The 13507-nt window shown below is 38.0% G+C and overlaps 1 protein-coding gene across 2 annotated transcripts in view; it reads right to left on the bottom strand.

The window, feature by feature from the left end:
* Positions 1 to 13507, bottom strand: part of ppp3cca (protein phosphatase 3, catalytic subunit, gamma isozyme, a) — a 48228-nt gene continuing 34721 nt past the window's right edge. Inside the window, exons 7-14 of one of the 2 annotated variants that reach the window (XM_079870892.1) lie at positions 12009 to 12086; positions 11637 to 11731; positions 11325 to 11450; positions 9765 to 9842; positions 8123 to 8207; positions 7544 to 7641; positions 4909 to 4935; positions 1 to 2543 (exon numbers count right to left, since the gene is read on the bottom strand). In XM_079870892.1, the coding sequence (XP_079727018.1) occupies positions 2380 to 2543; positions 4909 to 4935; positions 7544 to 7641; positions 8123 to 8207; positions 9765 to 9842; positions 11325 to 11450; positions 11637 to 11731; positions 12009 to 12086 (751 nt within the window). In that variant the 3' untranslated portion in view covers positions 1 to 2379. The remainder of the gene's footprint in view (positions 2544 to 4908; positions 4936 to 7543; positions 7642 to 8122; positions 8208 to 9764; positions 9843 to 11324; positions 11451 to 11636; positions 11732 to 12008; positions 12087 to 13507) is intronic. The other variant, XM_079870893.1, reaches the window with a different exon arrangement.

Genomic DNA, 13507 nt, shown 5'->3' with positions numbered 1-13507 from the left:
TTGAGGTCCACAGTATTTCATTTTTTTATTCATCTTCTCAACTGATACATCTACATAATATCAAGAATTTAAGGTGGCCTCACATTACACGTACTTGACAAAAGGATTGTTCATTTAAATCCCCAAATTGTATTTATAATTATGCTATAATTGTGCATAAACATTTCTAAACATTCCCACAAATGGTGTTTCAGGGACTTAATTGAGTCTCTGAGTCGGTGAAGGCCTAATACTCAACATTTCAGCTCTTTAACACTCAAGATCAATGCAAACAGAAAGTTCAAACTTCTTCATCCTTTCTCTAGAACGTCAGGTTACCAGTATACTAAGACCAGCCCACACCCTGTTAAACCATTATAACAGTAGAACTAATCCCAGATCAGATGCTTAATCTCAGAACTTTCATTGATATCAGTTGAAATACATGCAAATAAATGTAGCACATTTTCCCTTTAGAGTCCAGATACAGCATTTCCTGAAGAGATGAGTGCGCGAGTGTGTGTGTGTGTGTGTGTTCTGCAGGATTAAATCAGTGCAGTATGTCAGAAGACTACACTGGAATCACATTTATTTCTATTAAAAGTTCATACACCTAAAGATGAGCACAACGTATTTGTCATATTATTAGTTTGACTGCTTTTGGAATGAAAAAGGTGACTTAAATCAGACTCATGTGAAGAACCGGTCCTGTATTGAAAAAAAAGAAGAAAAAAGAGTGACAAAAGAAAAACAAAACATTCCAAAATGAACTGTTGTCTAAAATGTTAAATACATTTCAAATGCTTCCAGAAAAATGACCCGCTAAATGGGGTGGGTTGCTCATGTGCATAGCATCAGACATTCAACATCGCAAATCAGGATTAAACCTGCTTAAAAACCAGATAAACGTGCTGCTCTTGTTAAAATAAAGAAGAAGAAAAAAAACACTTGCATTAAAAGGCTTAATGCTGTTCATCTATAGTCTCTGTATCTCAACAGTAGGCGGAGACAAAGCACAACTTTTCCAAAAACCTGTTAAAACAAGCAGCCACGTTAAAAAAAGAAAATCCCTCACATAGTGTTACAGCTGAAACCACCAAGTCAGTTTGTGACACATTTATCAAGCTCTGTTAATGTCTCAAGCACGAACCAGATTAAATTGACAGTCTGTACGAGCAGTTTCTCTTCAGAGGATGAATACTTTGCTGTAAATGATGGCCTGGTGGACATTCTTTAAAGAGAGAATAAGACTTCCTGCTTCAGAGTTACATATACATGTTCTCTATTTACAAGGACTTGCATTTAGTGCAATATTACCTCCCCATCATAGCCCAAAATGGGGTAGGTTAGAGCTCTGGCAGCTAACTCATCACAGCACAAAAAAAAGACTTTGGCGTTTGAGTCGATCAAAGCAACTTCACACATCCAACATTGGCTGTTACATTTGTACACGAGCTTACAGGCATACTAACAGATCCTACTGTATATAGTAACAAATAAAACTGGTTGCCAATCTCATCTATCAGCATGTTAAAAAGAGTGGCAGAAAAGAAACGGTGGAAAGAGAGCCTTGTCTCGTCTGTTAAACGATAGCTCTAAAAAGACCAAAATAACTTCCAGTACAGATGCAGAAGTTACGTTATGTGATTGAGACAGTGCTTTCATAAGACTTGCTTTGTTACTTCTTTTTTTCACTCACAAAAGTAGAATCAAACAACTTCTATTTAAGATCGACTGTTATGCCTCCTTGCATGTGGTGTGTCATCTGGCAGGATTCAAGTGCTGTTTTAGGAAAAAACTCATTTAAATGCTAGTTTTTCCATGTAGAAACAGACACGTGGAACCCAGAGCAGCTAATATTTTCATTTAGTCTGAATATCACTTGAAACGGAATAACATTTAAGTAGCTATAAAATAGTTTTCAATAGTTTTCTTATAACTTATTTCCCTTAGGTTTACGTTGCCTTGGATCCCTTACAGACATTTTTATGCCAGCATATTCAGCTAAACCATCCCTTGCCAAATACATTTTGACATACAATATTATAAAGCGGTATTAACTAGATCTCTTGATCTGTAAAGCATCTTAAATCCATATCTCTGTCTTCGGGTTACAAAACTGTAGTCTCAGTTTAAAGGTTGACACATTGTGACTGTATACCTGTATTTTGCACACTTTCAAATGTTCACTCATCTTTAAAATGTTGCTATCAAGTACATCTAATACATTTCTTTTAATAAATAAAATCTCATGTTTGTACTTAGTTGTAAGTGATTTGTCTCTCTGTTTGTGGAATGAATCCTCTCCACATCCCAGGCAGTTGAGGGGTCTGTCTCGTGGAGAACGTGGCAGAGCAAGAGAAAATGCTATGTAGGAGAGGAAAAGTGCAAAATCTCCCCTTACACACTCCCGTCAGTGCCGTTTTTCTCGTTGGCAGTGTTAACTGTAGTCCCGTCAGGTTGCTTGCCGTCCTTCCGAGGAGGCATCCGTTCGTTTATTCGGTCCAGGCCACGAGCTTCCTCGAAGTTGCGGATTTTCCGTGTAGGAGAGAAGCCTTGGATGGCTAACAGGGGAAAGAAAAGAAATCAAGGAAAATGAGGTGGTTAGGAAAATGTGCATGAGGATCAAGGATAACTTTCAGTGTTTAGTTAAACATTGTTTAATGAGACAATTAACAAACTGTGCTAGCATACAAAACACATTTGGCCAGTTACTGATCAAAAAGCCTATTCATCTGATTAATTATTTAAAGGGTTATAAAATGAAAATTATCCCATAATTTACTCGCCCTCAAGCCATCCTAGGTGTATATTACTTTATTCTTTCAGCCAAACGCAATTAGAGTTATATTAAAAAAAATATCCTGGCTCTTCCAAGCTTTATTTTGGGAGTGAATGGTACCTTGTTTTTTGAAGCCCAAAAAAGTGCATCCATCCATCATAAAAGTAATCCATACCTCTCCAGGGGCGTTAATAAAGGCCTTCTGGAGCGAATGCGTTTCGTAAGAAAAATATCCATATTTATGACTTTATAAACCATAATGACTGGCGTCCGGTAATGGTCGTACGCGAGTCGATTTCCGGCCAATGAGTGAACGCTGACCCGACGCATGACGTCTTGACGAACGCGGAAGCTCAGAGGATAGCGCAAAACAAAACACTGGTCATGAATTAGACGTTTAAAACTAGATTTTCTTAAAGAGAAATATCGGAGGAGCTTGAGTTTGTTGCCCAGCCCTATTTGTCTGAACTACTCTCACCTTACGCTACGCCTACGTCATACGCTGGAACTCGTCTCTTGTGAACATGCGGACGGACGTTACCACAAGCTAGTGATTATAGTTTATAAAGTAATAAAACATATATGGATATTTGATTTGCAAAAAAGCATCGCTTCAAAAGGCCTTGATTAATCCCCTGGAGCCGTATGGATTACTTTAATGATGGATGGATGCGCCAGGATATTTTTTTAAATAACTCAGATTGTGTTCAGCTGAAGGAAGAAAGTCATATGTACCTAAGATGACTTCAGGGTGAGTAAATTATGGGATAATTTAAATTTTTGGGTGAACTAACCCTTTAACAATCAAAAAAATGCAATTTAGGTGATTTTTAAAAATGGACTTAAGACTAATGGACTTCAGCACCTAACTTTTGAATGGTAGAGTATGTCCAGTAAATTATTATGGATTCCCCCCAAACCCCCATTTTTTTTTTGACATAATTAACAAATCATGAAAGTAAAAACAATCAATGATCTGAACAGGAAACAGAGAGTATAAGATGGCGGCAACAATTGTAACTTGCAATTTTACAGTGTAAAAAAACACACAACAAACAACTTTATGTGATGCAGTAAAATATATTAAATGCATATAAATATTAGAATAAACCCTACACCTTATATATATATATATAAAATATTTATATTGTGCAAAAAAGAGAAAAAGTTTACAACATGGAATAAAATGAGATTGAGCCAATTCAATTCAACATTCTGATGGATATCACTCATTATTTAAACCTCTAAAAGAGCTTGAACTGAACACATATTTAACCAAACAACACGCACAAACAGGAAAGCTGATTCTTGCACAACTGCCAGGCTTATTATGTCCTGTGACATTTTTGAAAACACCAGGCAATTGCCTAGGTGAATCATGACCGGTTCCAGTTGACAGAGCAAACACAAGATGCCCATTTAAATGGAGGAAAAAAAAAATGGAGATGCAGCTGAACTTAGAAATCAGGTCAGCGACTCGACAGCAAGAGTATCTTACTCTGGCACACATTTCATGCCAGCGTGTGTGTGTGTGTGTGTGTGTGTGTGTGTGTGTTTGTTTCCACAATAGCTTAGAGCCTTGGTACATTACAGCAGCGGGCGAGAGGCCTCGGGCAAGAGTGTTAAGCGTGAACGGGAACAGACAGTCTTAGGTGTGCAGTCGTAACAAGATTAGAATCTGAAAATACTCGGCGGAGGGAGGTCTCGACCTCTCCGCCAATCATATGGGAGCATGAGAATTAGCACGCTCTAGCCAGGACCCGGGACTAACCAGCAAACCCCTCCGGTCAGCAGGCAACATCGAATTATTGAGGTGGAGCAGAGCCGGGGCTGGAAGCCTCATTCCATGACTACATGGACGGTTTGAAGTGTCCCATCCAACATATATCATTAAAAATACTGGCCCAGAGTAATTTCAGGCTCTTTTGTCAAATCTGAATCTCATCAGGGAAAGAAATGCCCTATTGCTTTGTTAGGCTGCTTTCAATTAAATTCACAAAAATATGGTGGTGCAAGAATACAGATTTTCCATGATTAGTCTGAGACACACACAGACACTGAAGTCAACAGCAAGGCATGAAAAGACACATAGGGGAAAGACAGTACAACTTATTGGGGCAGGATATGACACAGTACTGCGAGCGTACCTCGACCCTCCTTTGCGTCTATGGTGGCTGTATTAGCAAGCGCAGCAGGAAGTAGCCCAAAATGAATGGAAAAAGAGGTTATATCATTGTGATCACATTCAACCCCCAAGCATATTAACCCATACACCACAGCAATGCAGTAATATTAGTAGTTAAAGAATCAGACAGTAGTGTACACAGACAACAGAGAGTCAGTAAGAGAAAAAGCAGTTAGTTCTTTACAATCAGATTCTACAGTACTGGGGTAAAACAGGTTTTAAAGATGCAGTATGCAATATTGACAGCTAGTGGTTGAAATAGGTACTGCAGTCCAAATTTAAAATATTGGAGGGAGACTCGACGCTCAGGCGGGTAGCCAGATTGAGGACATGCAACAGGAACGAGCGCAATTGACAAGGGAAAGTGACAAGCCTTATACTTTAAGTTGATCATCTAATGTATACGTTGCTCTGTTCATAGAGCTTTTTAGATGGATGCCGAGGCTTTTTACGTCGGGTAGAATCTGTGATCTCTGACCCATTTCATTTTCTGGCTTCCATTGCTGCCGTGTTTTCCACCGACTGGTAACCCGGGGAGACGAAATACTATTGGGTAAATTGGCAGTGGGCGGTATCTGTTAAGAAAATTTTAGGGATTATCTTCAAAGTAGAAGCATTTCAACACGTTTTGTCCCAAGTCTCAAGAATCAGTGAATACTAAATATTATTTAAATACATATTTTGAATTTATCTCTGATTTGGAGATTTCCACAGTCAAAAAATGCAGGCAGACTCAACTAATCAATGCTGTATCAGCTGACAGGAGAGGATGGTTATCAGACAACCAAACCATCTCATAATATATCATTTTCAGAGTATATGAAGGACTTATTGGATATTTATAGCTGGAAATGTCCTACTGTCCTAAGGTCTTGTCTTAAGATCAGGGCAACAGCTTCGTAGTTTCTTTAATATTCCTCTCTGTTCCACAGGTCTAGTTGGCTTGATGTCTGACACACATAGACAATGAATCCGGCCTCTTAAAGGTCACTGAATTTTCTATATGTACTTCAAATAGCGACATCCACCCACGGCCTCCCTCTGATTTCCCTCCCTCACTCCTTCACTGCTCACTTGCACAACGTTCCCTAGGCCATTGGCCTTTAATGACCTTTAGTCCTAGGCACCTCGCCAAAAAATTTGTCTACTCAGAGTGGACAGGTCAATCCAGAGAGTCATGATGCAGCTCTCATGACAATCACCCTCTGATTGGCTCTCTGAGTTCTCAGAATCTCTGTAGTGCAGGTGGCTGAATGTGAGCCTACAAGGGAAGGGCTTTATACAGCACATAAGCAAATAATCAGTGTAAACATTACATTAGTTCATAGGTGGACAGCAGGATGTAACAGGTGTACATAGTGTCCAGAATAAGCTTGGCAGTTTGTGTAATTGTGATTATACAACATTATATTTTAATTAAAGAAAATGAAGCCTATTTTTAAGAACATTAAGATTTCTTGAACTGAGACATTATTTGACAATTAATCCCATTTCATCAATTCTCATGACTTTGATACAAACAAACTCACTGTCCTTAAAGTAATATTAAAAGTAAAAAAATAAATCACATCGAAAGTTTGAGGTCAGTAAGTTTTTTTGTTTTTTGTTTTTTTAAATAAGCACTTTTATTTATCAAGGATGCATTAATCAAAAGTGACAGTAAAGACTAAATTGCTACAAGGAAAATCTATTTCAAAAACAGTAAATGTTCTTTTGAACGTTCTATTCATGAATTTTTTTTTGGAAAATGTATCAATTTCCACAACAATATTAAGCACAGCTGTTTTAAACTGTTTCTTGAACACCAAATCAGCATATTAGAATAATTTCTGAAGGATCATGTGACACTGAAAACTAGAGTAATGATGCTGAAAATTCAGCATTGCCATCACAGACATATACATATATATATATATACACACACACACACACACACACACACACACACACACACACACACACACACACACACACACACACATGATCTTCCTGTATTCTTTTTAAAGTTTAAAAGCTTTACAATTCCATCAAAGAAAGCAAATAAACAATAATGACAGAATATTGATTTTAGGGTGAACTTTAACTGTTGTGGAAATAATGTCATAAAATGCAAAAAGGCAAATTCAATGGTCCTAAAATAGTTTAATTTTCTTTATACAAAACATCTCTTTTTGACCTTGACTTTTCACAAGATTTGCCCATTTAAAAGATCAGCAATAAGGATCTGAGCAGCTGGGGGTGTGGCCAGTGATTTTGCAGCTAGTACCGGTAGGTTTCTAAGAAGTGAATTAAGCAGCCGGGTGCAGCCCAGAAAAGCTCATGGAGATGGAGAGCACAACCCTCATCAGTATCTACCACTATGAGTTCTGATGCATTTCAGCATGAGGGAGGGAGATAGATCAGTATCTTTAGTATCTGGCATGCCAAAGCTAATTCTAGCTGCCGTGTGCTGGTACTTTCTGCTTTAGTATGGGGGCCAGTGCAGAGTCACATGTGGTGATGATGATGATACATTATGACTTACGGGTTGGATGCGATAGGCCCTCAAACGCACTTCTCTAATCTACCATTACAAAACCACAAACATGCTCACTTACCACTCTGTAAGGTCTGCTTGCCTCCAGACAACACTCCGACAGGTAGCGTTCCGGTTGGGGTGAGCCCTTTGAGGGTCAGTACACTCTCGCTCTCTTCCCTGAGGCCCAACACACACACACACACATCATATTAGAGTTGTGTTCAAAGAACTAAACGGCACATAATCAATTAGGACGGGGTGGGGGGAGAAAGAGGAAATATATGGCAATTTGAAACTTTGCTGTAGTGCCAACCTAATCTGAATATTGCTCAAAAAACCAGAAACAAAAGACTTCAAGATATTCTCTGTTCCTCCATTATCTATGGCATTGTTCATCTGGAAAAATGTCTAATATAATTAGATCGTTATTCCGCATGATGACTCACTGACGCCAGCTCATTAATCCTAATGGAGGAAAGTTTGTGTGTGGCGTTAAAACAAAACTTCATTGTATGAGGTAATTTTTCCAGCTCTTTATACAAACAGGTTTTTTTTAACTGTAATTATCTATGTATGTATGTATGTATGTAAAAAAATAAATAAAAAAAATTCCATATATATTCTGAACAAGTAAGTAAATAATTGCATTCAGACTGACCTGAGCACAGAAAAGACTCTGGCCATTTTCCCAATGGCACGGATCTTATTTCTAATCACCTCCTTACGGACAGCTGGAGTTCCACCTGTGGAAACACAAAACCAGCATCAAAACTGTCTCCCCATAGGACCTTTGATTCACAAACCAGTTAAGAAAGGGGGGAGCTAAAAATGTGGAGATGCTGAGAATCAGATTGACTTCCTGAAAATCAATTGCATTTCTAAATATAATAGTGATTGCACTTTAAACTGCATTTGAAACAGTTACTCTTTGTTAACTTTATTTTCGATAAAGCTACATTAATAATAATACAAATTAAGCAATGAATAATAATTATTTAGTTATAATTAATGAAGAATTTTTTATTAGAATTTTACTATATACTGATGAGCCAAAACTTTATGACCAGTCACAGACTCTTTCAGCAGGATATTGCACCATGCCACAGTGCACATATATTGTTCAGAAATGGTTTGAGGGACATGATGAGTTCAAGGGGTTGCCCTGGCCTCCAAACTCCCCAGATATCAATCCAATTTAGCATCTATATGATGTGCTGGACCAACAAGTTTGACTTGAAGGATCTGCTGCTAAAGTCTTGGTGCCAGATACCACAGGACACCTTCACGGGTAAGCATCGGTTTGGCAGCATGTGGAGGACCAACAGCATATGAGGTAGATGGACATAATGTTCTGGCTCATTGGTGTACAAGTAGTATATTTATTTTGCAATTTCTTCAGTTTGCTGCCAAAATAAAGCTTAGTTTGAACAAAAATGCAAAAGAATGCTGTGCAAAAATATATATATTGTGCCAGACATATGTTACTTGTCTAATAAATGTATAAATGAATTCATTATTAATAATATTTTTTAAATGTATTACTATCACTATTATTAATTATTATTTAGTTACTATTATTGTAAAACTGAAGGAAGGCCTTACTGCTTCCTTGTGTAGGCGGGGAAATGTTGTCATCAAAGGGTTTGGAATTGTTTGGAATTCTTTTTTAATTGTTTGGAATTACTCAAATGAAAAAATAAAATGAGCCTGGAGTGCTTCAAGGTGCACAATGTAAGCCAACCGCATAATTTGCCTTGTGTGGGCTTGAGAGTATTTGCAGAAGAGCGTCACGCCTTCGCTCTAATAATTTAAGCAGATCAGTTTCTGGTTTAATAATTACACAAGGCAAATCCACAATCCTACAGTCTATATATTATATTTAAAATATATTAAAATACAAAAAAGTTACTTTAAATTGTTATATACTGTATTTCCCAATATTACTATTTTTACATAAGAGTATACATCATGTGAATTCTACTCTTCAGAACAATCTGTCTAAGAAGGAAGTATCATGGGATGAGATCAGCAGACACCAGACCTCCAGGGAAAGCATCTTAGACAGCCAGAATGACAGTTAGACACTTCTGAGGACCTGCTGTCTACGCTGATGATGACCAGACACACAGACGCTCTCTCCCTCACACACACACACAGCTGGAAACACATTCAAGCTGTTCTTCATTAAATTATGTCACTGAACGTGAAGCAAGAGGAAATCAGCACATAAGGCAGTTATCAGCTTACCAAACTTTAATTAATCTCAGTTGTATACTATGTGTATAAATAAACACTCTTACCTTCACACAAGTCATCTCCCTCTGACATGAGTTCATCATCAGAGCAGATATTTAGGACATTCACCAACATCTCAGTCACTGTAAACAGAGAACCTCCTCATTAGATCGGCAATGTAAGTTGACATTTTGCATAATATCTGTGTCCATGCAGTTCTTTATCCAGTGGTCCATTGACCCTAGAGCTTCTCTTTAAAATTTTCATGGTGCTTTCAGCCATGTACACTTCGTTTTAACACCAATAAATGTGTAAGACTTCATGAAAGATGTTCTTGAACACACTGGCACAATTAATATGATGTTAAATTGCCCTATTATGCTTTTTCAGATTACCATTCATGTATTGTGTAATATAGCTAGCCTAGAAATCTAGACGCACCCTAGCAGCAGCAAAATGTATTTTGCAGCCAGGGTAGTCTAGCAACTCTCCGTTGACTTTCGGAGCTGTAAAAACCTAAATTGGGTCAGGCCAATCACATCGTGTATAGAGTAGGCGGGGCGGGCTTAACATAATGACGACAGAGTTGCGACGGTTCCCTGCTACTTGAAAACAAAGAAGAGTTGCTGCTGCTGGAGAACAGTCTTTCAAATCGGCTTTGGCCGCGACTCTGGAAGACTTAGAGTTAAGTTTTTCTTTGAGAAAAGAGCAAAGAACGGCACTTAAGTCATTCTTAAAAAAGGAAGATGTGTTCGTAGTTTTGCCGGCCAGATTCAAAAGTTGAATCTATCAACTAATGTTAGCTCCGCTGTTGGGAAAACGCTCTGGTTGGTTGAAGCGCTGTCCTATTGCGTGCAGAGGGAATTTGAAAGACAGCCGTTTATCCCGCCCCTCGGATTGAGCCGTGTCTATGGTGAGTTGCCAGGCTATAATATAGCTGTTTGTGATTGTAAAAGGTCCACAAAGTTTCCAAGATCAAATTGCACAACAAATTGAGTTGTCTACCCAAAAGAAGAATTGATTGGGAATTGCCTGAAACTAGTCGCCAGTAATTCCAGCCTTACTTCCTGCTCGAACCTGCATTGGTTTGTAACAAATTTCCATAAGCCTATGTTCTTCATTGGCTGCCCTTGAACAGCATCTAGTTTTGACCCACCCTTAAACAACAAACAAGTGCTGAGGAAGCCTCGAGATCTGAAATTCTGATATGGCAATGGCCGTTTCGTTTTCAACACGCGCTGGAAGTGGTAGACCAATCAAAACAGACTGGGCCATCTGACCAATCAGAGCAGAGTACGCTCACAGAAAGGAGATGTTTAGATCGTTCATCAACCCATTTCAGACAATGAGAGAAAAGAGGTACGCTACAATGTATATTATGAGAAAAATAAAGTGTTTTTTGACCTTGGATGTATGCAAAGTCTATTGCAGGAGACCTCTAAAACAAAATTAGGAACCTTTAAAACTGCATAATATGAGCACTTTAATATGATGTTTAAAATTTGAGTTTTTCTGTATTCTACGGCATTGTCGCCTCTTCTTCACATGGCCTGCCAAATACTACCAGCCATCTCACTCGCTGAAAAATCACAACTCCCACTTCAGGTCTCAGTTTGGACACTTACCTTTCTCGCCCACAAAGGGCAGCGACCATGTAAACACATCCATAAAGTTGGGTAACCAGTACGGGTGAGGAGAGCAGTTGAACTGTCTAATGTTCATGACGTTGTTTTCATATTTCAATACGGCCGCTGAGAAACAAAAATACAGGGAGATGTCATGTATATTCATGAAAGTATTCAACCAATAAACAAACAAAAAAGAAAAACAACCTGATAGGCTGCCATGGAGTTTTACAAACAGTCATCTGATACTTGTTTAGTGCAGGTTTTCTCAAGCTTTTTTAAACCAAGAATGTGTACTATAAACTAACATACCTTTGTTGTTATAGACGTCTAGGTAATTTGGTGCTGAGAAAATGGTAATTAATGAAGGGAAGCCTGTTGTCTGACTTTTTCTATACATCCTGTACCTGAAACAGAAACACACACACAAATGTGTGACAAAAAGGCATCTGGCGTGGACCAATAAAGGAAGTGCTCTTTTTTCATTGTCAAATAATGTGTTTTTGTCTAAGTCAGTGAGTAATTATCCAATGATCCACAGTTTCAGATTGATTTTTTTTAAATTGGCAAACATAGAGGGACTGCACTGAAATCACAAGATTAACCTAGCAAAACATCAAATTAGCAAAGAAAGCACAAGCTATTTTAGTCGTACTATCATAAAACAGCAGAATCAATACTTACCCTGCGTCTTGTGCTTCATGAGCTCTAATTACTGACAACAGGTTGTTGTTTGTCAAAAAGTCACAGACTGCTGCATAACTGTAAAACAAGAGAAAGTCTTGAGGGTGTCATAGCGATAAGACAGACCGCAAGCAAGTTTTTACAACTTTTTTAACATATCACCACTGAAGCACTTGCTCATACTGAACGGAACAAGCCAATGAACTCGATTTGGACCAAAAATCTTATCTCTGTATTTTTAGGCTGAATGGCGATTTAATAAATATCTCAGTAACAGCACACGTATAAAGTTATTTTGAAGCCCTTAATATAAAGCATGTTTAAGCTTATAGGACAATTTGGGTCATGCACTTTCCTCACAGCAGCTCTGTGTCTTCCGCTTTTTTCAGATGCGTTCTTTGCAACATCAAAATAATGTATATATAGATATAAATGGTATTGTCACATACTATTTTGTTTACAAAACTGGATATACCACCCAGACCTGATTGTCTTTAGGTCCACTCAATCTCAGTACAGTGAACTCTCAAGTTATAAGACAACCACCTGCACTTTGTTAGCATTTAGTTGGCGTGGTACAAACAAATGCCAGCTGGACAAGCAAACAGTGAATAAACACACTTATACACCCAGAACGAAACCAGCTGGGTGACACCAGTCAGGTTAGTTCAGCGTACATCAGACAAGATTGATGCACCAGTTCACAGATGCCCGAATGACTCAGTTGCACATTTATGAGCAAGTATAAAGAATCTAGTCAAAGAAAAAAGTAAAAGTAAAAGAGAAAGAAACTGCTTTTTTTTCTCAGCAAGCAAGATTGAGTTATTTTATAGTCGGGTAAAAACAATTGAATTATTTTGAAAAAATTGGTTACACATCCAAACGTTCAATATGTCAAAATAAGCTAAGTTCGACAACGTATGGTTTTACCTTTGTGTAAATTACAACATATGTATTAATGTAATGTAAAATATCAAGATTTAATGACTCTTACAAAGCCATTTCTTCAACTTTGGCACTTTAATGTTCTAGGGGTTGATTTGTATTACAAAATTAAACTCTTTTTATTTTTGTTATATGAAGATTACAATAAAACTGATATGGGAACTTTTTTTATTATGGCTTCATATGCTACTTTTCTGACAGGGTTTGGGGTTGAGGAGATGAGGAGATGAGGCGAGGACTCAAGCACAGAAGAATGAAGGCTTTTATTAAAAATAAAAATAAAACAAAATGCAAACAAAAACTACCCTGAGGGGGAAAACAAGACAGACTTGACTTGACTAAACCACAGGAGGAATAAACAAGGGTAAACCACAAACGACAATCCAGCACAGGTCTGAAAACACAAGGAGAATAAACAGGGAGAGCAAGCAAAGCAGGTAATGAGGGAGGACAGGTGGGGTAAATTAATCAATAATCAGGTAACAAGATGGGCGGGGTTAGACAATGGACAGGAGAGCACATGGCACAAGTGATGGGAAGATCATATCATTTTA

The sequence above is a fragment of the Squalius cephalus genome, assembly GCF_949319135.1.
Source record: "Squalius cephalus genome assembly, chromosome: 5".
Taxonomy (NCBI): domain Eukaryota; kingdom Metazoa; phylum Chordata; class Actinopteri; order Cypriniformes; family Leuciscidae; genus Squalius; species Squalius cephalus.
Note: the sequence above shows the minus strand (reverse complement) of the source record. Positions and strands in the feature narration are given on the sequence as shown.